The sequence below is a fragment of the Fusarium musae genome, chromosome 1 (genome assembly GCF_019915245.1).
Source record: "Fusarium musae strain F31 chromosome 1, whole genome shotgun sequence".
NCBI lineage: Eukaryota > Fungi > Ascomycota > Sordariomycetes > Hypocreales > Nectriaceae > Fusarium > Fusarium musae.
The window spans coordinates 683,503-708,503 of NC_058387.1; the positions used below are offsets into that span (position 1 = coordinate 683,503).

The following is a 25,001-nucleotide window of genomic DNA, read 5'->3' on the forward strand; positions in this document are numbered from 1 at the left end:
TTGATATTGAAGTTCTGGTCGAGTTGGATGTTATAAAGTCCGACGGCATCCGCGGAGGCTTTGGGCTTGGAGGTTAGGATAGAGATAGTATCCACAGATTTGGAGAAACAGGGGGTGTTCTTGATCAGACGGTTATTTCTACTGTGAGAGCAGGGATATTCTGCTGCATGCATGTGAAGTCTTGAGACGGCCATAGAATAGAATAGCACAGCTTCAAATGGTCAAGCGCCGGGTGTGACATGAGTAGCATCGGTATTCCTGTTCCTATTCTCCGATGGCAGTGACATACAATGCAATCCTTCATTCAATATTTGGCTGTGTCTTGTGCTTTATTCCCTGTTTGGTACAACCCCTCCCTCAATGAGTTTTCCTTGTTCGTGCAACTCTACCTTGTCTTTTCTATGCTTGGCTTGCATGCAGATTTTGTTTCTCTTACTGTCTGCCTACCTTACTTATATCTAGGACTTTTGCTTTATCTTGTTTCTGTCACTTGTCCTTCGTTCTTCCTCCTTTCCCTTTTCTGGATAGATCTTGATGGGCAGTTTACATCAATCACCCTCTTTTATAGGCACATTATTTATTCATCCTTATCATATATAATTGCGATTCAATCTTCTTTTTCTTTTGATTCTGTTAATTTTGCTTACTGCCATCATGGTTGTAGCTTCAAAGAACGTGGTCGAGCCAGTGTGTAAGTCAACACCACGCCCTAAGCTATATCTCACTGACAACTTCAAGTCATCGTCTTCGCCTTCACTTTAGGTTGTCTTATCAACAGGCGAAGAGATACTCAAGTCACATACAACGAATCACTAGACGATGTAGAAGACCAACGATACGTCGACTCGCCTCCTCTGAAGCCCACTCTCCTCCAACACATCGAGCACCCAGTTCGCAAGGCTCCCAACTTCTTCTTCGTCCTGTTATCTCGCTTCTTCAATAAGTTTCCGTTCTTGATAGAGATTTGGTACTGGAACTTGACATACTGGTACTTCTCTCGTCACCCTGATTTATAAGTGTATACTGACGTTTGTAGGATCTATCAAGGCCTTCGAGCAGTATCAGCCAGAGCAATTGCAGGCAACGAACCAATCTTCACCCGCGCCCGAGACCACGCCCTTCAGATTCTCACTCTAGAATCCTTCTTCGGCCTCGATATCGAACAATATTTCCAGTCTTACATAATGAACCAGCAACCGTGGCTCATGCCCATCCTCGCAAAGATATACTACTCCCACATCAGCATCGGCATCCTCTTCCTCATCTACATCTACACCTATCTCCCACCCCCGACCTTTCAACGCATCCGTCGTACAATCGCCGTCGATAACGCTATTGCTTTCGTAATCGTGACGCTCTGGCGATGCTCGCCTCCGCGATTACTACCGCAGCAATATGGCTTCGTTGATGTTCTGCATAGTAAAGCTGGGGGTGCTAATGTCTGGAACAATAATCGGTTCCAATTGACTATCGCGGCGATGCCCAGTTTGCACTTTGGAACATCGCTCTTCTTTGCAGTTTGCATGTGTCGATTCTCTCCGCATCGATTCATGCGCATCATCGCTCCTCTTTGGCCGACAGCCATGCTTATTACTATTGTCGCTACTGCGAATCACTTTCTCACGGATGCCTTTATCGGGGCTCTGGTTCCATTGTTGGGATGGCGCATTAACCGTGCTGTTCTTGTTCTGAAGCCGATTCAGGATTATATCTTTGCGCCGTTGATCAACAGGCTGGACCTGGTCGATTCTGATGTGCGAGTTGTTCCAAAGACTTTGTAATTATGATATAGAACAAGAGGATTTGCTTTCATATGCACGAATAAGGAGAATCGGGTGCTGAGTTTGTACATTACCAGGGGAGTTCTCATCTATGGGTTCATGGGGTAACTAGACACCAGGAATGAAATGATAATCGTAATGAGACCTTGACACAGCTCTCTAACCATAACTGTTGGTTGTTTAAGTATCTTTGTGTCAGACTGTACTGCCAAGTCATCTTGGTGCTACACTAGACGACAACGAATGAATACGATAGCAATGTAGCGCAACACAAATGACACTCCCTTATATCAAGCATCTATATCTCATAACTCATGTAGTTCTCTCCTCTATTCCTTCTTCGAAACCCTCACAACAACCTTTCCAAAATGCTGCCCACTGCTCAAAAACTCCAACGCCTTATTCGCCTCCTCGAACCCAAACACCCTGCTCACAACAGGGTGAATCGAATGCCTCTCATAAAACGCCACCATCTCCTCAAACCGATCCTTCGGCCCGTTCAGAATCCCCTTGAGCGTCACATTCCTCCTCAGCGCGAGCACATTCACACCAACCTGTCCGCTGGTGTCCTGCTCCTCCTCCTTGCCAGCGAGATACCCCACGCAGTTGATCAGCCCGCCAAAGGCTACAGAGTCGAATGACTTGCGGAGCGTTCGCGCACCGCCCGTCTCGAAGATGATGTCCGCGCCGTGGTTTGCCGTCGCCTTCATCACGGGCTCTTGCCACTCCCAGTGCGTGCGGTAGTTGATCCCCGTGTCGGCGCCGAGATCCTTCTTCGCGCGCTCGAGCTTATCGTCGGATGAGGAAGTGATGATGACGTTTAGGCCGGCTGCTTTGGCGATCTGCAGCCCAGCGATCGCTACACCACCCGTGCCCTGCAGAAGAACAGTCTCCATCTTCTTAGCGCCATCAGCAGGTTGGCCGAGCGGTCGCATGCCGTTGATGCACATCCAGGCTGTCACTGCTGCGATGGGGAGACACGCTGCTTCTTCGTCGGAGAGGTACTCAGGCACGGGGACGAGAGCATCGGCCGAGAAGCAGCGATATTCTGTTAGGACGCCCGGAAGAGGGAGACCCAGACCGGAGGCCATGTCTTTCTCGGTGACTTGGCCTGTGAGATGGGTCTGGTTAAAGATGGACATGACGCGAGCGCCCACTTTGAGTTTTGGCGATGAGCTCTGAATGACAGTGCCGCACATATCAGAGCAAGGCACCAGAGCGCCTGTGTCTTGGATGGAGGCATGGTGGTTATAATCGCCGTTGATAACTTGCAACAGTCAGGATCACCCTCTTTTTCCATATCAGAAACAACTGACCTTCAGTATCGCGATAATTCAACCCAACAGCAAGAACCTTGACCAAAACCTCTCCCTCCTTCGGCTTAGGAACTTCACCCTCCCCAAAAGCAAGCTTATCAAGGCCATCCTGACCCGTCGTCCACTGTCTATTCTTCTCAGGCGCCGGCATATTTTCGTCCTTTGGTTTTCCAAACGGTAGGTATGAAGAGATAAAGCTCGCCATAATGAAAATAAATAGGGAAATGGTATAAATACGATGAACGAACGACGTCAACTATCAGTCAATGCTTCTCTTACAAGTGGAGATGACGTCGCTTTTGGTGGATGAGGTTTCAAAGTGATCGTCCTATCAGGGGAAAGGACTAGATCGTTTCAGGTATCGACGCCCGTGATGAAGAAGTGTCTTAATAATCAAGTCTTGTTCATGCTCGGCGAAACGTTATGAGTTGCATCACACGAGTTGAACTCTTTCGATAAAGGTTGAGTAAGAGTTGGAGATGAGCAGAAACTCAAGTATAAAGGTACAAAGATGTGGGTCTCGATGATGCATTGTTAAAAAGTAACTCTCATAATGCGTGGTCAAACATTGGGTGATATACATATTACATACATAGACGCAGCAAATCATCCATTCAAACAGCCAAGGTACAACACATTACAGCACGTCACGTCACTGCTTAATCAGTACACTCTGTTCGCAAGGCATATCTCATCTCTCTTTGGCTCTCTCTGCTCGTTCTCTCATTCGTGTTTACAACTTCCTCAGAACGTCTCTCTCCTGTCAACGATAGCCAAATAACCCACACGCGTCCCATGCCAACACCCCCATCTCTAACTCTCCTTGAGTCACCGCGACCAGGCAGATCAAGAATTAATCAAGTGAGATATCAGAATAATACCACTCCCAGCCATCCATCCGTATATGAAAAGTAAATAAAAATAGAACAGAATAAAAAACGGATAAACAGAAACTGTAACAGAACCATGAACCAAGACAATTCAACTGTAATGCAGATAACCAGATATTGTAACTTTTTTCTTTTCCTTCCAACGGGGCCGGGCCTTCAACTCAAAAAAAAAGCACCCATATTCTTTGGCACTCGTCCATCCATCGGCCCCTTTCAGTGCCCCTTGGTCCAAAAGCCGGACTCGGGCGTCTCCAAATGTGTCGTCTTCATCGTCGCGGTCATGCCAGGAACAGCGCCTAGACAGAAATTATTTGATTTGATTTGGTGGGTATAGTAGTAGGTTGTAAGTCGCCGAGGCAACCCCTCCCATTTGCTGACGCTGAACAGCCTGATGAGGAGAAGCCGGTATAGCTGTCTAGACGTAACGTCGTAAAAGCGTCATAATCGTCAAGTGGTGGTGGTGATAGTGGTCGTAAGGCTTGTCGGGGGTACATACGTCCTTTGGGGGTATTCCAGGTTATGCGTGCATGCGTGCGTGCTGCCAAGTGCTTCTGTCTGTAGTCTGTGACCTTGTACATGTTTGGTTGCCCAGTTGTGTCGAAAACATTTGTGTATCCAGATATCCTATCCCATGCTCTCTCTCATCGGTAACTGTCATCAAGTCGGCCAGGCCACACGCACACTTCCTTAGGCCACTGTCGTCCCCCACAATCTTCAAAAGTCATAAAACCGTTCCCACGTAAACTATATGCAATGGGGTTCAACAAGACAAGTGAAATTCCTGCCATCACTTCCCCAGGTATGTCGGTATTACAAGTCATAAAAGCAAATGCGATGCAAAATTTCAATGCGTCGTGGTCATTGTCGTTAATCCGTAATGATACGCGCAGTTGTAATCAGCCTAACCCGTCAAGGGGTGGCCAGAGAATCACACTCAGTGATATCGCGAAGCGTTGGTTGAGCTTGAACCGACGCGTGCTCCATTGTCGGATGAGTCTATCTTGAGTTAGCCAGTGTTCAATTGTTCCAAGTCTCGTGTGACGTACCACCGCTACCGCGCGTGGCGTGGCCATTAGCACGTCGCCCAGCAAATCCGGCATTGGTCTCCCACTCAGGTCCGCGAGGCTGTCGCTCAGGTGCTCCCTTAGAGCTGTTACCGGGGCGCTGGCTGCCGATAGCACCAGGAGTGCTTCGCGCCTGGTTCTGTATGGAGCTGGAATCGTAGCCCAAGTTCAGGCTGCTGAGGCTGCTCAGAAGAGCAGAGTCATTCTTGGGTCCAGGGGTACCAGAGTTGCCGGGGTGGCCGGAAGGTGACATGGCACCTCCCATATAGTCACCGAAGCGAGCAGCAGTCGAGCCACCACCCATGTTATTCATTCCCGATGGGGCGAGGTAGCTGGAGGAAGCCTGCGAAGGGCTGGGGGTGAAGGATCGTAGATCAGCAAAGCTCTTGGCGGCTCGAAGGTTGTTGGGGATGCCGTTGCCTTCAGGGCTCCCGGGGAGCTCGATAGTGGGACCCTGTCGACCCATCATGTGTGAGTAATTGCTGCTGGCAGCTCGTGTCTCACGGTCAGCAGCAAAGTCAAATGTAGCAGCCCGGCTGAGGCCACGCTTATGCATGTCCAGGTTGGTACCTGGCTGACTGTGGATGTGGGCGGTGGGCGACGGCTGTTGTCGCTTCAGCACCGTAAGCTGGCGCGATTCGCCATCGCCCATAGACTGGTGCTCAAGGCCCATGTTGTGTGCGAGAATGTGGATGGATCGTCGATGCTCGGGAGCGATACCAGCAGGGAAGACCAGGATTTCCTGGGAATCGTCACGACGGAACATGACCAGTTCGGTGTAGAATTGGAGAGTCTGGGGGTCGTTCAAATCAACATCGCCTGGCATGGGCAGTGCGGGAGACTGAACACGAGATGTCTCGAGCATGCCGAGGTGCGATGGTCCCCTAGCTTGGGACTGTGAGAGACTGCCAAGTGACTGGATAGAGCTTTGCTGGTGAAGCATGGGAGCACGGTGCTGCTCCTCAAGTTGACCTCGTCGCTCTCGCTTCTCGCGTTCAATTCTCTCCCTCTCAGCCTCAGGGAGCATCTTCTTATACTCGACGCGCAACTTACGGCCATGGACATCCATACCGTTCATCGCCTCAATCACCATGCGTGTATCCTCGGCAGACTGGAAATTCGCGAAAGCCAGACCTCTGAAGACGCCATTGTCGAAATGGTAGTTGAAGGCATATGGCTGAGGGAGGTGCATCTCAAGCATGATAGAAGCCAGAGTCTCTTTTCGAACGGCAAAAGGGATGTTCTTAATAACAATAGCTGTAGGGATAAGCTGGTCGGCGTCTGAGGTGTTTGATCGAAGATCAGTGGGAGAGCCGTGAGATCCGGGGTGCTCAACACGGAGACCACCATTTGACATGGGGTTGTTGTTCATGCCTCCTTGGTAGGGTTGAAGACCTCCATGGTTGCCATGAATACCAATAGCACTGTGATCGGTCCAGTTCTGTTTCTGATCAGACATAGTCATATAAATTTTCCGTATGTACATACCTGGGGAAGAGCGGCTCGTCGGTTCACGTTTCGTTGTCGTCCAGGGCCATTCACGGCACCGTTGACTGTGGCGACTCCAGATGTGTTGTAGTTCCAAGCTTGACCGTTATCCAGCATGTAGCCCTGCATACCAGCCATGTTCTCCATACCACGGTGGTTGTACCCACTTCCGATCCTGTCGGCAGGGTAAAGAGCAGATGAGCCTAGAGGAGCATCAAAAGGGCGTTGGGACTGGCGAGGTAGCGAGAGGCCAGCGAAACCACCGGCTGTAGCATAGTTCTGTCTCGAGTTCGGGGAGCGATTGGTTGATGTACCATAGTCAAGGTAACCCATATCGTGCGGTTGCTGCGACATTGTGATAACGGGATCCAGCTTGGCAAATAACTGCTGTTTTTACCCAGCAGTCGACTTCACCTGCTTTTCTTGAGGATTTCTATCAAGCTGGCACGTACAGAATGTGCAGTGTCAGGAATGCGGACGCGAGGGGGTATCGGGGGATGCGTAACAAGCAGTTAAAAATGCGGCATCAAATCGTTGGCTCGTGGGTCTCGGTCGTGAAAGCGGTGTAGCTAAGTATAGTTGAGGGTACCAGGCACAGAAGAAACCGTCTGTCTATAAAGTGCTCAAGAAGAGTCGGGTGAAACAAGGTTCGGGGGTTCCGCCTCAGGGTCAATGACCACAAAAGTTTGTTCCGTCAGGTGTAGCGAGATGCCTAAAAACAAGATTGAGGCCTCGGGCAACAAATGCGCGAAGCTTAAAACGAAGGCGCTGCGAGGTCCTGGGTGGCGATAAAGGCGCACAAATACAGCCAGCACAACGAAGGAGGCCGAATAACCGGATTCCTAGATTCCAAGGTCTGGCAAAAATGGCGGAGTAACGTCAAAGAGCGTTACTTAATCGTCGCAGTTCGATATTTCTGGGGGAGGCAAAGGTGATAGGCGGATGACCCTGGAAACCAGCGACGTCTTAAAAGTAGCTAGTAAGAAGACTACTAATGAGCAAGAAATAGTCGCGCGAAAGGGCGAATTGGATTCGCGCGATGGCCTCGTCTCCTTGTTGGTGCAAAAAAGGTCGAATGGAGGTTTTCGTAGACGTAAGGGCTGTTGGGGTGTGGCTGAACCAGATTGCGAATGACGGAGGAGTAATCAAGGGAGGGAGACGAGACGAGAGGGGGGAAGAAGGAAGAGAAGAAGAGGTCGACTAAAAATCGGGGGAGGAGAGGGGGAAGGAGGAGGAGGAGGATAAATGATGAGGTTTAAGAGTGAGAGAGGTCAGAGGTAGAAAAGGGGACGGACGGGGAGGAAAAAAAGATGGAACAGGTCCCAGTTAGCAAAATGTCCGGGACGTTCTCAGTGATGGATGGATGATCTGGAACGGGAAAACGGCGGACGGGAGACGGGAGACGGGGGTGTTGTAACCAAAGAAAGAGAGAGGATTCGATTGATTGATTGATTGAGAAGGGGATCAATTAGTTCCATAGGTGTCGGGTGGATGTGGTTGGGGAGGTGACAGCGGACGGCGAATAGTTTCCCGTCAAGTTTCCCTTCCAATCCCTTCAGGTTTCCTTTAGCTTTAGGTTCCTCTCAGGTTCTGTCCTGACTCTTCAGCAGTCACAGCACATAGAGGGGCCCTTATTTTTTTCCTCTCTGTCTGCCCTCTCCTGAGGATCCATGAGCGAACGAGGTGGGATGGGGCGGCGTCGTTAGGACAGTGCGTATACTGTGATGAGCCACCTGAGAGGAACTGAACACCAACACCCCCAAGCCCGGCGCAAATTGGTGGGGTTTTCAGCGCAGTTCAATTATTCTCCAGCTGTCAGAAGTCCACTGTGGAACCCCAGCATGCCCATCCCCTGAGATGCTCATCAAGGGGTTGTTCTGGGATCCCATGCATGAGGTGGCCCTTGAGATTTACCATTCCATTGTTCAAGATCCATCCATTCACTAATTGTCGGGTATCATTCATTCATTCAACGACTCCAACTTATTTGGGTAGTATCTAATTCGCTAGCAATACCGGTTAACTTGACCGTTAATGAAAGCCCTGCTACTTTTAAACAGTAGTAAGTACCGTGTCTAATATTAGCCTTTCTTTTTCCCCCCCTACTACACTTACTCTGAGTGAGTTAGATCGAAATGCACTTCTTAATTCTTAGCACATGGTGGGGGGCCTTGTGAAAAAAAAATTAAGTGATTGAGCCCGGGAACGATGGGAGGCTGGCCGGCTTTCGTCAAGCCACCACTTTAACTAGGTCGGCCTTGATTTGAGATACGCAGTCAGCCTCTTGAAAGGCTGAGAGTACAAGAGGCTGACGGTATTGGATGTTTGATGCTGATGCTTTTGTGGAAAGGCTGCAGAATGACACCTCGTGATGGTTGTAGAGAAGCAAATCAGATGCTCTATCCCTGGAAGTTGAACTGTGGCAGATGCTCCAACAGTGCGAGCAACGTCATCCCGACACCGGTATCTCTTAGCTCAGGGTTCAGTGGACCGCATGTTATTGGGCACGCCCAATTGTGATGGGAGTTTGCTTTGTGTCTGCGGACATCGACGAAAGACGTGCATACGGATTGGATGTTTATGTCTAGCAAAAAATGTTGGAGCGACTTTTTATGTTGTGCATACCGCTATGCATTCAGATCTGGTATTACGTGCATCGCCAGGTAACACCAGCTAATTCTTTAGACGTATACTACTGCACGTATAGGCTACAAGCTCAAGCCTGCCTGTGTGTCGCAATTTTTTCACCAGCTCAGTTGGGTATCAAGCAAATGACCCTCAGTCAAGACCTGACTCGATGTGATGCATGAACCTGCAATTGACTCAGTTGGGGTCACAGTTCAGCATAGGTAGGATGGGATAAAATGCACGGATGAGGTAGGCTATGAAGCACAACCTCTGATCCTTTCAGCTTGTTGGGTAGTACTGTTCCAATACTTTCATTGCCCAAGGGAAATAGGGGATGCAATGGATGGTGTGAGAAAAGAGTCGAGATGAGATTGTCATTGTCAGTCAGAGGCATCCAACTGTAACACTCACAGAGACGAGACAAGTCAGTCCCGCAGATCGATAGTCATTACCGGCGGAAAATCTTGGCTGGGTATCGTATCTAACTGGCGTCTCATCTTGTAATGATTCTGCTCCATCCTCCATCTCGCATCGTATCTTTAGCTCCTCCCTTATTATGACACACCCGGCCGGCTTGCTCAGTGATGCTCCCCGGATGCTGCTAACCTGACGTTGTCGTTAGCTACCTAGCTCATGCAGCGTATTCACCTCCCTCACACAGTCAAGTCACTCTCCATCACACAAGAGTCAGACAGAGAAGACAAAGACGATGTGACATGGCTTGTCTCTCTCCCTCTCCATCTTCGACTTGCGCCGTATTTCCAGGGGTTGCCAAGGGGATTCGAGATGCCTCAATTAGAATGGCATGTTCATGCGGAAATTCGACTACTCTATCGTCAAAGCCACGTGCAATGATGCTTCTGCGGCTCTTTTCCTGACCCTGTCAAGTCTGTCTGCTGCCCTGCTTTTTCCATTAGTACGCGCTATCGTCTACCGCTTGTTTGTTGACAGAACACTTTGGCCATCAAATGTCCATAACTTTTTTGCCTTTTATCCGAGCGTATGCATAACAGCACCTGACTTATCTCTACTGCAAGCCAAAAGCTGCTTTTCTTTTTCTGACTTTTACATTAACTAGCAGGACTCTCTGTCTCCTCGTCTACGGCGGTACATGCGAGCGGCCCGTCGGACGGGAAGCCAATCAAGTAGTGGAGTGCAAAAAGTATGTTAGACTTTCTAATGAATGATAAACTTTTGGCAAAAACAAAAAGAGCCCGCGGAGAGGGAGGAAAAAGAAAATATGCATCACCTGGGAGACGCCAATCCTCACAATTCCCATTTTATACACGTCATTGCCCACAAGACAAGACACAAGCCCATTCTTTCACGACAAACTGAACTGGATTGAACTCAGAAGAGGTGATAATATTTCCTGAACCCCCTTTAACTTCTACAGTGCTTCTTTCAACTTCCAAAACTCAGCCCCTCTTTGTTCGTTCCCAATGCCCATGACGAAGCCAGGGTCATCCTAACCCGCCCACCTGGGCCGATATCAGGGGCCCAGCCTGATCTCAGGGGACTCCCCAGTCTTTGGGTCGTCGTTCGTGTCCCATGTCCGTAAGCCCTGGTACGGTACAGGAGAGACGAGCGAGGGGACCCGGGTCCCTGGAAATTGAGCGTTGATTAGCTGGAGGGGCTGAGTCTATGACCAAGAGCAAGAGAACGAGCTTGTTCTCAGACCTTTTTTCCAGTTGAGTCTGCCTTTTGCATTGGTCTGTCGTATTGTTTATATCGAACTTGGGTGGATCACACTTCAAATGAAGCCCGTGTATGTCGCAGACCTACCTCATTTTTCAAGCAACGAGTGGTCAACAAAGCATGTCACCACAGACGGTATTCATCGCTTGGCCCCTCATCTCCTTTCTTCTCTTGCTCGCCTGTCAAATTCGAGAAGCCTCACTAGCGCATCCTATTTCGCCTCGCTGTTGTCCCCTACACACAAAAACACAGAGGGTCTTTTTCTTCCCAAGGCATCCCAGCTTAGCCTCATCTCGCCGTCGCTCGGTTGTCCATTCCCCCGGAGATGGCGGCTCATAGATCACGCGGCCGACAGTCGACACCCCTGAACTCTCTTTTTTTAAGATGAACGAACCTTCGTGAAAATGCTCTAGAAGCTCCGGCAGACGGATCTTCTCCCCGGGTCTGTTCTCTGTTGGTCTGTCCGCACAAACGCGCGGCGGCATCCTTTGTGAACCGATCTATGGAGTAAGCATATGTGATATCCATGCGGCATAAGATGTGCAATATTCTTGTAGATGAAGCTTGATTCTTGTCTACCCTGTTTCGAAGTCATGATTACGGTTGTCCAACCTTTTGTTGCCCACCACTTTGTAAGAGCACGTGTCTCATTGAAACATGATGCACAAGAGTAAATACGGTCATGAGACGTCTTTGGCTACACCCACAGATTGCAAGTTGGCCCAGTTACGACGTTGTGATGTCTCATGCCCCGAGACCTCCAGCAGGTTCAGGATTGATTGATTGATGTCTTGATCCCATGTTTACAAGTCACCAACCAGAAGTGAATGTTTCATCATTCAAGCTTAGTGGGGGATCGGCGTGAGCCGCTGCAACGCCCCATTTCCCTTTTCGACATGAGATGAGCCTCACGGCTTTCTTCCATGATACCTATCGCCACAATGACGCTTGCCACTGCTTCATCGTGAAGATCAGAGGACTTAGTCTTATTGAATGAGGAGAGGAGGGAGGCAAGGTCAGGCACCAACGCGACACAGGATCTGACGCTAGATCTATAGTACCGTGGAAATCATTCCCAAAGTGCCATTCTATCGGCATCCAATATGCAGGCCTCCGCCCTCGCCTCTTGCCCGCAGCTACGGCTGCAGCTGCAGCATGCAGCTCGACTCGCCTACTCACCACTGACCACTCACACTCAGCTCCCAACTCGCCTCTTTTCGCTGATACTACGGAGCTATTCCCGGATCTGTTGAAGCGACGTTGCCAAGGGTAAGTAAGAAAACTTACTGGTAAATGACAAAAAGACGTAGGGTAATTTTAGGTAAACTTACTAAACTTAGTATATTAGTTATTTTTGGCACCTGAGCTGAGCGTCCTAAGCTTTCCTGCTCCCTGAGGTCTGCGTGTCGCCCCTCAATCGCATTCACTTCAATTTCACCATCATGACTTCTTTAATCCTTTGGAGCTTCGCCTTGTAGATATTGATAACTTGTTGTGGTTGGAGATCATCAGAACGTGTGATATTTGATTGTTCATATAAACTACATTTGTAGTACAATACATGGCATGATCTGACTAGGTCCCTCTAGGGACTGCCATTTGCACATCGTCGTCCTCACCCTCATTCTCACCTGGTGATATTATTCATGCAATGAGACTCGAATGGACTTCGAGATACTTTTTTTCCTTTCACAGACCAAGTGAGCTGTGATGCTTCAGCTACGAACCAATCACTGGGGTCAACAATGTTGGCTAGGGCAGGCAGGAAAAGTTAAGGACTTCGATCCTAAATAAGAAAAAGGGTCAGGTAGATTTTAGAAATTTGAGATTAAGTTAGAATATATCAGAGGACCTTTAGACCAGTTGTTTCATCACCAAAGCATGTAACCAGAAGCTTCCATGTTGATCATCCTCACTGTCGCCCATAAGGACCAGCGTTGGATAACGACCAAAGCTATCTATGTCTTGTCTTCTTTCCCTTGAATAATACGACCCTACAATCAGGGCCGAGGTCAATCTTCTTAAGCCAGCATCACTTTGGTAATATCCCACCCTGTATCCTACCACCGAGTATCTGACTCAAATCCAACACCGCCAGAATTCCTGGACGATATCTGATCCGTCTAAAGACGACCCGGCTCAGCAGACCCTACAAAAATATCCGATATGAGATCGCCGCAGCAAGTATTTAAAGCGCGTTTCTCGTGGCTATGCTCCCAAGTATCTCCTCAGAGGCAAGACCTATGTATAGATCGACATGCCGACTATTTTGGAGTTCATCCCGAATCGGACCTCATGAAGACTGAACAATGGGCCGAAAACCAGCCCAGGAACAGAGAACCTACCCGAAACTATACGCCAAGAGTGTGTCGTTCATTTACCCGAATCCTCGCGATGTAGGATGGAATGGCAATGGGTACTTGGGGGTCGCTGTCGGGGGTGATGAGTTCAGATGACTAGTCACTCAGCTTCAAGATGCAGTAATCAAATCATATCCTACTGAAACTTGCAGTTTTTGGTGAAATAAACATAATAATCAGTTGAAATTTTACAGACTTCCCGATTGAATTGTTCTTGAAGGCATTGAATGACCTCAAATGGTCTTAGACGGCGTCACCAACTGCGTTGATGTTCTGACACGGTTTTATCGTCAAATCCTCTACTTCCAGCGAAGCACAGATATTTAAAGACTCCTAAAACGAAAGGTGATCACCGGGAGCAGTTGAGTAAAGCTATTAAACTATAAAGGGACATATTGACGAATGGCAAGAAAAGAAACCTCCCCAATCATGGGTGTCCTGCCGCTCGCTTGTTGGAATTCATACATGAGCGACAACCAGAGGACCTAAATCATCCAGAAGAAGAATGAAAGGCATGCTGATGTGAGCCATTACTGTATCTTCCGCTCAAGGTGAAAACAGTAACCTGATTTTCGGTTCAATAGATGAGTTCCATCTTCTTGCAATCTCTCGCTTTCAGGTGACAGACACTACCTATGGAACCATCGTTATGGGATAGATAGCCAAATCTCGTACTACTGTCAGTAAAGTATCCCGCAAAACTCGATATGGTCTTTGTGAGACTTCTATAATCTATTCTTTTCTCCAGAGCGCAATGTGGAAGTGTTCAAGTCTGTTTCTTACATTCCCCTCCCTCACATTCATTACGCTCTTGCCCCCATAGCTTCGTTTGCAGTCTGTGGACTAGAGTCATAAATTCAGGGCCTAAATTTAAACATACTGATCAATCACAGCCGCTTTAGGCGCGATTGGGTGTTACCTTTAATTGCTTCATGCTGTTCACGAGATGCGCCCCAGCAGGCAAATGCGAGTTGTCTTTGGCATCAGCGTTCTGCTTCGGGTTTTGCTGTTCGTCAACATTATCTTAAAACTCATAGAACACATCTGAGATAGGCCTTCAACACGGACCTTTCAACATAATACTCTCTGGCACAGATGTGTCCCCAATACTGTAATGATATTTCCATCCACAAAAACAAGCTCGACCGATTTCATGAAATCCTCCACTGGAGTGCAAACCGAATTACAAGAAGTGACTGATACATTAGATATAACCGAAAAACCATACCCGGACAGTAGAGTCCTGCATCACAAGTAGCCGACATGTCTCTTGACTGGTCTCCCCCCCTTTAATTTGCCTTCGTCCATGCTCTGGCCTGCGCATGTCCATTTCGACCAAGACTGAAAACAGGTCAGTGATAACACGAACCAACGACATGTCAGTTCCCTGACCTGACTTCTGGCAGGTCCTACAATGATGTTTTCATGTGTGTGACTGCAAAAGAAACATATTGCTGGGATTCATCCACTGTCTAAGGAACGCAACATAATCCTGAGATAAGCTAGCTCACGATATGTAAGCAGAGGGTGCAGTACTGCTTCGATGTATTCATTTGTGTCATGAGACCCCATCTTCGGGGCCAGCCTCAGCTTTTCAGCACCCACATGCTGCTTTTTGCTTTTCTTGGACAACATATAATTTAGGATGATAACCTCGATTTCCGCCAGTCTTTCCTTGTTCTCGACTACCGGGTCAGCGTCAAGTTTAAGAAGATCCTGCCTATATGAGGCCTGCTCCGTGTCTGTAGGAACGTGAGAAACATAATTGTAAGCGAGGGAATTTATCATAATGCTCATAGGAGCATAGGAATGGGAGCGAAGAAAAATGTCTGATTCGAGGCGCAACTTGGGCGACATGGCACATAGGTCAAGTTTTGAGGAAGCAGAAGGTGCGGAGAGACTTGATGCCTTTGACATGTGTGCAAGACTGGAGTTTCAGATAATATGCTAGGATTGAAAGGTTCTATCCATACCGTCATGCATTCAACTTACCCGAGTAATATGATTCAGTTAGATCGACTTAGTTCTATTTAAAAAACAATCTCAACTTATAAGGTATTTCCTGGTGAGTGCGAGCTGATTGTAAGTCAGGTAAATGCTCGGCTAACGTGAGCCAGATCAGCCACACTTCAGCCACAGCGGGACATGATCAACTCCAAACCGAGCCTGGGTTTCAACTGTTCAATACACAACGACATCTCATCAAGTGTCTAACAAGATGCCCTGACTTGTCAGAAACCGAAAAGATACCGCCTCTGTACCAGCAGCCATGCTAGTACATGCTGTATCATCTTTATGGCATTCAACAATCTCCGGGTGAGACAAAGCTGTGAATATGCGGCAACCCGTTCCAAGCATGACAGACAGCACAAAGATGAGATGAGCCAAGTAAGTATCAACACAGCTCCTCCGCCAGCACCTCTAGGAGCTTGAAAGAAGTCTTTCTTGAACATGCTACCTTTCCTTGATCTATATTCACCCTTTTTGAAGACTTTGCAGCACCATAACATCTGTTTTGGTGATCCCTAACTAAGGGCCTCTTCTCACACAGCCTTTGCTGGCCCAGCTTGATGGCCGGGTTTATCTCGGGTCACTCAACCAATGAAAAGCGTCTCTTCATCGGCAAGTGCAATGAGCAATTAAGGTAAGCTTCCAGCAGCCAGAAGCTACCTGAGGCATGTACCTCTGGACCATCCAATCCCGCACCGCATCTCACGCAAGCTCGCCCTTCGCCAGAGCCTGCCTGAAGAAACAACATCAGCACCGCACCGCAGCCCGCTAAATTTCTGCCACTACGAACTCTCGATCCCGCGTTTTTCACATCAACAACATCAATCGTCATTTCGACCGATCGGCTACCGCGTTCGAACCCGAGTTCATTCATCCCCAAATTTTTGATACTTTTATCTTACGACTTTTTTTACGCGATCATATCGACAATGCCTGGTGGAAAGGGAAAGTCTTCTGGCGGAAAGAGCTCCGGCGGCAAGACAAGCGCTGCTGAGGGCACCAAGAAGCAGCAGAGCCACTCTGCTCGTGCTGGCCTTCAGGTGAGTCTCATCTTGAGAGGTAGAAGAGGAGGATGGGCTTGCTTTGTCGACCGACTTGCGCATATTCCATGTCCCGCATCCCACATATCTCAAGTTTCACGATCCGTTCCCGACGCGTCGAGCATCTCCGCACGACGAGAAAATCTTTTCAAATTGACAGCGCATCCTGCACTTGGCCCTCGCCGCGCGTTTGAGCTGATGCGACGGTTCGGCAACTGGTCGCCGATATTCTGGGGTGGCTGTCGATGTTGTTTATGTGCATGTTGGGTTGAAACGGGGCATGGCGGAATGCGCAAACAAAGACGGCTCGGGAAATATTCTTATCCAGACTTGTTGGTTTCGTTTAAACTCGCACTGACGTGATGTTTTTCAGTTCCCCTGCGGTCGTGTCAAGCGTTTCCTCAAGCAGAACACCCAGCAGAAGATGCGTGTGGGAGCCAAGGCTGCCGTGTACGTTACAGCCGTTCTGGAGTACCTGACTGCCGAAGTCCTCGAGTTGGCAGGCGTAAGTTTATGAGTCATGTTGTTGCCTGGAATCAACGCTAACATTTCATCACAGAACGCTGCAAAGGATCTCAAGGTGAAGCGTATCACACCCCGCCACCTCCAGCTTGCCATTCGTGGTGACGAAGAGCTCGACACTCTGATCCGTGCAACAATCGCCTACGGTGGTGTCTTGCCACACATCAACCGCGCTCTGCTGCTCAAGGTCGAGCAGAAGAAGAAGGCCAAGGCACTTGAAGGCTAAAGACGTATCGTTTAAGGCTCTATTTTGCTTTTATTCTTTGGGACTTGCAGTAAACCGGTATATGGGATGGTAATGCAGAAATACTTGAATTCGAATTCGATGGGGCGTCGCGTCGAGATATGAGCGGACGTCCGCACGACCACAGCTTGGATAGCTGAGGGCGCCTGCGCTTTCAATAGGCACACGACGAGCTCTCGGGGTCAGCTCTAGAAGCCGATACCCGATGACGAGAGGGTTCACGTTATGACGAAATGCCCTGTGCTGTTTGACTTGCGCGAGCTGTGTACAACAGTTGTGTTTTCACCTTGGTGTCTGGTCTGGTCTGGTATGAGATGCGACACGGAACCGCTGTGCTGATGGACTGGATTAGGTAGACACGGAAATACGAGTTCCTGGTTAGTCATCGAACGTTCAATGTTAAAATGAGTGTGGTTTATTATGGCCTGTTTGTCTTAGGAATGTGGATTAATGAAGCTATCACGTCCTTTCGAATGATGTTTATTTATTGTGATCCGCTCACTCAAAACAGTTCCCTATTGCATCCATGATCTTTGCTATCCTTTTCTTCATCTCCTATTGACAACCCTGGATATCTGCTCCATGCCAGCCGAGGGGAGGCAACAAGACTTCAGATCTTCACCGTAGGCGACAGAAATACTTCGGTAAGTTTAGGATATTTTAGTGCAGCTTTAGACCAGTTTATTATGGTACCTTAATTAACATCAAATCATTTCTCTTCTATTCATCACCCCTTAATGTTTTCCTTGTTTTCTTTAGCTCGTCTTCGCCAGAGTTGAAGCATACCAAGCATCAACGTCCCTCTTGTACGCCGCGAATATCTCATCCTCATCATCAACATCTTCAGGACTTGTTATCTCCTGATCGAATTGTGGCATAAGCTCACAAAGGGGCAACTTACCTGGCATTTCATCATCCTCATCATAGTTCGTGGGGTGGAATGTGCCTCCTGTGGCCTTCTCAGAACTCTTCATCAATGCTTCATAGCGCTCTGTGTGGCACTGACTGGGATAGTTGCAGTCTATTTCGCAGTTCTGCCTCCTTTCAAGCATGCGCTCCAATCTTTCCTCTGTGAGATAAGTGCGCGATTCGACTTCGAATTTATATCTCTTTGCTCGACCCTGTACGCTATCCAGGCCATCGAAGCTGCGCTTGATGCGGCTCTCCCATGTCTCAGGCCTAGCTTCATATTCTGTGCGAGAGCGCTTCCAGTCGTTGTAATGAACCCAGAACTCGTAGTCGTAGTTATACAGCTCCAGGGAAGGACGTTTTGGGTATTTACGGCTTCTGGGAGACTTTTCAGTCTCTGTAGTAGGTCTGCTATTGCCATTGCCTGAGAGGGGAGACTTTTGATACTGCCTCGAAGGTCCGCCGTCTGAGCTTTCGCCTGAGAGGTACTTGTAAGGGGGATTACTGTTGTATGAAGGACAATTAATACAGCGGCTTGTGACGGAGACCCTGTATTCCTGCTCGCATCTGTGACATTGCCATAGTATGGGTAAGGGTGTCCCTCCAGGGGGATCCTCCGGAGGAATGCAGCTGAGTGTAAACATTCTGATGGGCTCCTTATCTAAGAGTTCAATTATCGTTTTCGTGTGTGGGTGCAAGTTGTGCGGACTGGAAGGCATCAAGTCGAGATTTATGGTAGACGGCTTCTGGAATATTATGTTGACTGGTAGTGAGCGACAATGGTTGGGTTGAGATCAACTTATCTGTAGCATGTTGAATTATATGGTCATATGAAGTCTGGGGATGAACATTATGCTTGATTGTTGACCATACAATGAACTTTCAAGGCATCGACGTATGTTCGTACAATCGAGTCTGAAGGGAGCCGAACATATACATCTCGACAAAGCTGCCTGGGGGAAGATTGGCCTCGTCTTTGTTCAGGACCAGAGCGGCCGTGAAAGAGACATGAGTGAACAGCGTTCGCTTGTTAGATGCCTGAACAATAGGTAATACAAGATATCAAGAGATAAAGAGTTGTCAATTGCATTTTTTATTCGTGTTGTTTGACCTGTGGTGTCTTTGTTATGGTGCCGAGCAGCAGGGCATCCTGCAGACATGTCGGTGAGTATCTCTACTACAACTAATCTTCTGTCCAAATACTGATTTGGAGTATTACATCATCTCATGTGCCTATTGAATGCTTCATGCTTGAAACCAGGGTCTCCTGTGTGTCATTGCAACAGCTCCGGAAGTCCTATGAGATCAAGCGTAGACTTCACTTCAAGCGTAATACGTGATAATCGATCAACTCATTACAGCTAATTATGTTATCTTAAGTTGGGTTCCTCCAGAGTCAATAAGCGACAGTAGTGACTTGCTTGACTCAACCAGCCAACAAGTATGTGACTGAGACTTGACACTCCGTTTTATCTCAATTATACGGCTCACAATTGAAGCTATGTTAGTTACCAGTGCTTTCAGTGCATCTCGACAACGCTGCAGTCTTAGTATAAGTTACATATTACTGATTGTAAGCGGTTAACTCCTCAGGAATTGTCCGTAACGACCAATCTGCTAAGCTTTTGTCTGTGATAAGGTATCCAGTGCCTCGCCGTCAGCCGCTTGAATTACTTCAAGCCATTTTACGTAGTAGAGCCATGGACCGATTAATCATTGGTAACCACAAAACTTTGGAGGTTTTCAGGCTATGGAGGCCTAACAAAAATCAGCAGAGTGGTGAAGCCAGCCGAGAAATTCTCCGTTGTTTATAGAACCTGAGGCTACCTTATGATAGACTGATCATTATGCTCTGCCTTCTTGATTTGGCCAAACCTGCGGCGCCTTTATGCCTCTAGCACGCCATCATGGCTTATATAAGTCCATGGCTTGATCTTTTTGTTTCTCATGGGATCTCAAGTGGTCGCCACTTTCTTCCATGCACAGTTGCTCTTTTGACCAAGTGTTATCGATCTTGTGGCTCCGGTTGCGCCTCATGAAGATAACACGATTTTGGAGGGGTAATATCATGGCATAATCACATGTTATGGTCATTTTCAAACCTAGCTTGCTTCGAATACACGTCTGTAGATTGCTCTGGGGAAATGATATTGGAATAGGTATTTTTGAGATGTAAGACGTTGTTTTCAAGGGCTTTGCTTATACATGTGCGGGGTGTAAATAGACTTTGATACCTCGTAAGCATGAGCATCGTCTACTAGATCGAAAGACAACCTTTTCTACTCAGGATTCGCTCTCGCTTTTGTATAAGCGAGATCCATTAGTCAGGGTTGTATAAATCAAAGAAAGGGGAATAGGAACAGGAATCAGGTTACTCTGCTTGAACTTAACCAAAGCTTTGTTCGTTCTCTCTCGTTACAGGTTGTTTTCTATAAACTCAATTCAAAGTCACGGAAAAGAGTCCAAAGCTTCTATGACACGGCACTCCGATCTCGGTACACATATGTCTCTTTGAGATGATGAAAAAAGTCTATTGTCCTCAGAAGCAACAAGCACAGAAGATGTGACTTTTGTTGTGAACCTGGATGGTGCATACAGGTCGCCATCAAGTTTCTCTGTCGAAGCTTGATTGTTCATAAACCTTCACAGACTCGTATTGACTTATTGGTTATGCTTTCTCGGGGCAAGTCCCTGACACTCACATTACGGGACTACCTCGAAACTCACAATTCAAACTTCAAATTCACGACAACAAAACGTGTTTGGACACGTAGACCGAGGGTTTCGACCCCGAAATTGAGTTGAGAAGACTATTTCTTTGTCTATATAAGGACGAGATGCTCCCCCTTGGAACATGATTCTTTTCTTCTCCTCACGCATGTTTTGATGTCGTGTTTGTTATCGACTTTCTTCACTTCATTCATTCCTTCATTCGTACATATTCATTCATTTAATACATTCATGTAATACGCTATACCGCTTGGTACACATAAAAGTACGCAGGCTACGGCTCTAATCTATTCGCTCCACATGTCATGAGCTACGAGTTATCGATCTCTGCACATTTGCATATGCCGTTCCCCCTTTGAGAGGATGGGGCCGTATCATGTTCTTTTCCGGAGAAGCTGTTATATTTCAGACGCCTTTTATCGACAGGGACGTTGTCCCAACGGGTTTTACCTAATTTACCAGTAAACGACGAATCGTACGGTACACTGACGCCGTCGACTAACCATCCTCCCTCTTATTAGTCCACTTGCCGGGTTCCATATTCGAAAAGAGACGCTGAGGGAGAGAAGAAGAAAATGAAAAGAAAGAAAATCAAAACAAAAGATTAAAACATAGAAAAAATCGACAAGCCAATATTCTATTGTTCTGTCAGGAGCATTCCTATTGGGAATATTCCTCTTGGGCGTATCCCTCTTTGGAGTGTTCCTCTTGGCACAAACAAAAGTCACGCAGCTCAAGTCACCTCGGGATGATCTAGTCAAGAACTCACGAGTGGCGGCAGGTATCTACTCGAGATAAAAGATGATGACGGCTGGGAGTCGACGTACCAGGCACTACTTGCTGCATTGCTACCACTAATACTTCGACTCTTGTCGAGACTGACAGTACGATCAATGCAATCTGCTGGAGTTAAGCCTCGTTGCTCAAAACTGCGAGAGCCAAAGACCGATCGGCCATCGTATGATGGTATTCTGACATTTTGATATGTCAGACGTCTTCGGGTTCTCCCCCAGGGGTTTTGAGACCCTGCGGGAGAATTACAGCTACTGAGCACTTGATCCACTGTCACGACCGATATTGCGACTACGAATAGGAATATTGGCACAGGATACCACCAGGAGACTCAGTGGAGTTGGGATCTAGCCTAAGGGCCGGGTCGAATTTGGCGGGTTGGATAGAGAGGACCCTGGTGTTGTTTCAACGGCGACCAAAAACAATATAAAAACACAATAGCCCCCAGGGGTACCAAACACAAAAAATGGAAATTGGTTGGTGGCGAACCGGCGTCATCATTTCTTTCATTTCTTTATGATACCCCAAAACTGGCTGTCATAGCCGGTGAAGTTATCTCGCCACAGCTCTAAGGACCTGAGTTGCTTTCAGAGAGTGCCTCAAAACCTGTGAGTTGTGAGTGAGTCCCCAATATTTCTGGCCATGAACATTTCATATGGTCACTCATGTTGGATTAAGCAGGACCTGGTTCCGATGAGTTGTGCGGTATGCTCTGCATCGCCGGTAGCATCAACTGTGGTCTTTTACTTGAGCCGCTTCTCAAACCACCTTCAACGCTTGAGGAAAACTTCATAGCTCTCTGTAGGGGCGACCCGAAGCAGAGAGCAGTAAGATCTGCGGTCTTTCGAACATTCCAGGTACCGCCCTGCCGTTCGTTGACATCTCAGATACCTCTCACCAGGTAACTTAAAGTGGCTCGAGAAATAAAAGCCGAACCAGTCTTCGAGTAAAAAGAGAAGAAAAAAAGAGAAAAGAAAAAAAGGATGAAAACGAAACGAAAACAGAATATGCTAATTGACCTTGCCCAATCAATGGATCTTGGGCATGTCTTTTGGGGGACAGGGTTAGAAGACCCTGTCCTGTCAGCGCATGGTCTGCGATACACCTTACGGCTCGGTTTGCCATAGGAGTATCTTCAGCCTGCGAAAGCTGAGGTTTGTTGACTGTAGAGTCATTATGTTATGACGGGGCTCGTGTTTTCCGCCTGCATTCCGAACACTTCGCAGCTGGAATAGCTGGTTGTAGTTGAGGAGGATCGTGGGGGTTCATGGGTTGCCATTTACGATTTGCTCTGCTTCAAGATGGATTACCAAGATTGTACGAACCAAATATAGAGGTTTTGGGATGGATGCAAGGACTATATGTATATGCCGGGTGCCAAAGAAAGTATCAGTGTTTTACTGCCTTAGGATAGGTCAGGCATGTTTGGTGGATTTACTTTGCTTGGATGGCGAACGGCATCTGCGCCCTCGATCATCTTGCGTGTTCTGCAGCAACGAAAACTCACATAAAAACACCGCAGTTAGTCTAGTGTAAATATACTGCAACCGTACATAAAGATTAAAAAAAAAAGCAAGCGGAGTCATCGTGATGTGATATCTGTGCTTGAATCAGTTGGTGTTTGCTTGGGACTCTAAAAGAGGATGACAAAATAAACTCAGTAAAGAGTCCCCTAAGCTTAGGCTAAATTGTCTAAGTCTCTTCATCACTTAGGGTCACGATCCTAAGTTTTCTTGCCTCCCCCTGGGGGTTTGAACGAGGAAATGATGTCTATGATATGAGGAACGGTTCGGGGGTGAGTTGTATAAGCCTGTTTCTCATAATGTCGTTATCTGGACCGTGGTTCATGCTACTAATCTACTTGAGGTACATTCACTTACAACTTCATGATAACAGCCACACACCCCTGAGCTGTAGCCTTGGGGAGAAAAAAACATCATCAGATTTTGACATGGGGTGTCAAAATAAACTCAGCAAAAGTTATCCTAAGTTCATCCTAAACTCTGACTAAACTTAGACCAAGTTACCTAAGTCTTTTTGTCGTTTAGGATCGAGGTCCTGGGTTTTCTTTCCCCTTAGTGTGGCTGAGATACTGTGGCGTTCGACCTGACACATGCGAGACATTACGTAGCTGGATGGCCCAATGAGCTTGCAATCGCGTCGTGTCCTTTTTCAGCCAAAGCTCAGCTCAGTTTCAAGATTCATGATTCTCCCAAGCTCCCCTTGTCAATCCCTCGAGCCATCACCATCCAACCCTCGTCCCGAACGACCCTCAATTGTATCCGTACTCACTCGCCTTTGACAGGTTGTCGCTCGCTTCCCACTCGCTGCGCTTCTAGCAGCTACTTATATTGCAACTTCTTCAAACTTCTTATCTTAGCTTTGCGACAACACCACCGCAATCATGCCTTTGAACGTTTTCCGAGTCGCTGGTACGTTTTCGACAATGCGGAATCGACGGCTTCGTTGAGCTATTTACTAACTTGCAGCACAGCGGATTTCTCGCATCTCGGCTCCATTTTCATCTTGCTTCACAAGATGGTGCAGCTAAACGTTGGTCCTCCCTTGTCAGACGCTGTGGATCAGCTATACTAATCGTCTTCAGAGCTGCTCGGGTATCTCCTTCAAGTCGCAGACACTCTACATGCTTGTCTACATCACCCGCTATCTTGGTACGACTCCCGTTAGCAGACCCCAGAAGCGCATTCTAACCTGCCCCAGATCTCTTCAAAACCGATAGCCTCTACAACTTCATCTTCAAGATCATGTTCCTTGGCTCCCAAGGTTACATCATCTACCTCATGACCAACGCCTACAAGCCTACCAACGATCCCAATGTCGACACCTTCCGAGTCCAGTACCTCCTCGCGGGAGCTGCTGTCCTCGCCATCGTCTTCCCCTATCACTACACCATCTCGGAGATTCTGTGGGCCTTCTCCATCTGGCTCGAGTCTGTGGCTATTCTCCCCCAGCTCTTCATGCTTCAGCGCACCGGCGAGGCAGAGACCATCACCACCCACTATCTCTTCGCTCTCGGCAGCTACCGTGCTCTCTACATCCCCAACTGGATCTATCGATACTTCGCCGAGACTAACCACAAGGTCGACACCATCGCTATCATTGCTGGTATCGTCCAGACCGTTCTGTACAGCGACTTCTTCTACATCTACTACACCAAGGTCATGAAGGGCAAGAAGTTCAAGCTCCCCGTCTAAACGATCAACAAGACACCAAAGATACCTGTACGAAATAGAGCACCAGGCTCTCAAAAACACGTCTTATACGTTTTGACACTGTAACGATGAAGTAGCCAATAGGCAAGGCAAGACAAGACCACAGTTTTTGGTCACGACAACTCCGGCTTCTGGAGATGCATGCACGGCGTTGGTTTGGGAGGTCAACAAAGGCGGTAATTACAATGGCGTCGCCGTTTGGCTTGGAGATTTTGGGGAAAAGGGATCGTTGATTTCAGTGCTGTACCAAGTCAAAATAGAGTGTAGTCTATTTGCGTTGAATGCTGCTATCTCTG

The 25,001-nt window shown here is 47.8% G+C and overlaps 6 protein-coding genes across 6 annotated transcripts; 3 read left to right on the forward strand and 3 right to left on the reverse strand.

Moving 5' to 3' along the window:
- Positions 1-654: 654 nt before the first annotated feature.
- Positions 655-1,781, forward strand: J7337_000236 (uncharacterized protein; the record flags this gene model as incomplete). The annotated part of the gene is made up of 3 exons (XM_044817999.1): positions 655-691; positions 763-988; positions 1,037-1,781. The coding sequence occupies 3 exons, from the start codon at positions 655-657 to the stop codon at positions 1,779-1,781; spliced, it is 1,008 nt and encodes a 335-aa protein (XP_044685701.1).
- Positions 1,782-2,110: 329 nt separating this feature from the next.
- Positions 2,111-3,302, reverse strand: J7337_000237 (uncharacterized protein; the record flags this gene model as incomplete). The annotated part of the gene is made up of 2 exons (XM_044818000.1): positions 2,111-3,048; positions 3,098-3,302. 2 exons carry the CDS (start codon positions 3,300-3,302, stop codon positions 2,111-2,113), a joined length of 1,143 nt encoding a protein of 380 aa, XP_044685702.1.
- A 1,702-nt stretch (positions 3,303-5,004) lies between these two features.
- Positions 5,005-6,893, reverse strand: J7337_000238 (uncharacterized protein; the record flags this gene model as incomplete). Its single annotated transcript, XM_044818001.1, has 2 exons — positions 5,005-6,492; positions 6,540-6,893. The coding sequence occupies 2 exons, from the start codon at positions 6,891-6,893 to the stop codon at positions 5,005-5,007; spliced, it is 1,842 nt and encodes a 613-aa protein (XP_044685703.1).
- A 9,271-nt stretch (positions 6,894-16,164) lies between these two features.
- HTZ1 (histone H2A.Z) lies at positions 16,165-17,023 on the forward strand (the record flags this gene model as incomplete). Its single annotated transcript, XM_044818002.1, has 3 exons — positions 16,165-16,275; positions 16,649-16,780; positions 16,835-17,023. 3 exons carry the CDS (start codon positions 16,165-16,167, stop codon positions 17,021-17,023), a joined length of 432 nt encoding a protein of 143 aa, XP_044685704.1.
- A 773-nt stretch (positions 17,024-17,796) lies between these two features.
- On the reverse strand, positions 17,797-18,532 carry J7337_000240 (uncharacterized protein; the record flags this gene model as incomplete). Its single annotated transcript, XM_044818003.1, has 3 exons — positions 17,797-17,882; positions 17,943-18,454; positions 18,480-18,532. 3 exons carry the CDS (start codon positions 18,530-18,532, stop codon positions 17,797-17,799), a joined length of 651 nt encoding a protein of 216 aa, XP_044685705.1.
- Positions 18,533-23,876: 5,344 nt separating this feature from the next.
- On the forward strand, positions 23,877-24,687 carry J7337_000241 (uncharacterized protein; the record flags this gene model as incomplete). The annotated part of the gene is made up of 2 exons (XM_044818004.1): positions 23,877-23,904; positions 24,194-24,687. 2 exons carry the CDS (start codon positions 23,877-23,879, stop codon positions 24,685-24,687), a joined length of 522 nt encoding a protein of 173 aa, XP_044685706.1.
- Between the last annotated feature and the right edge of the window lie 314 nt (positions 24,688-25,001).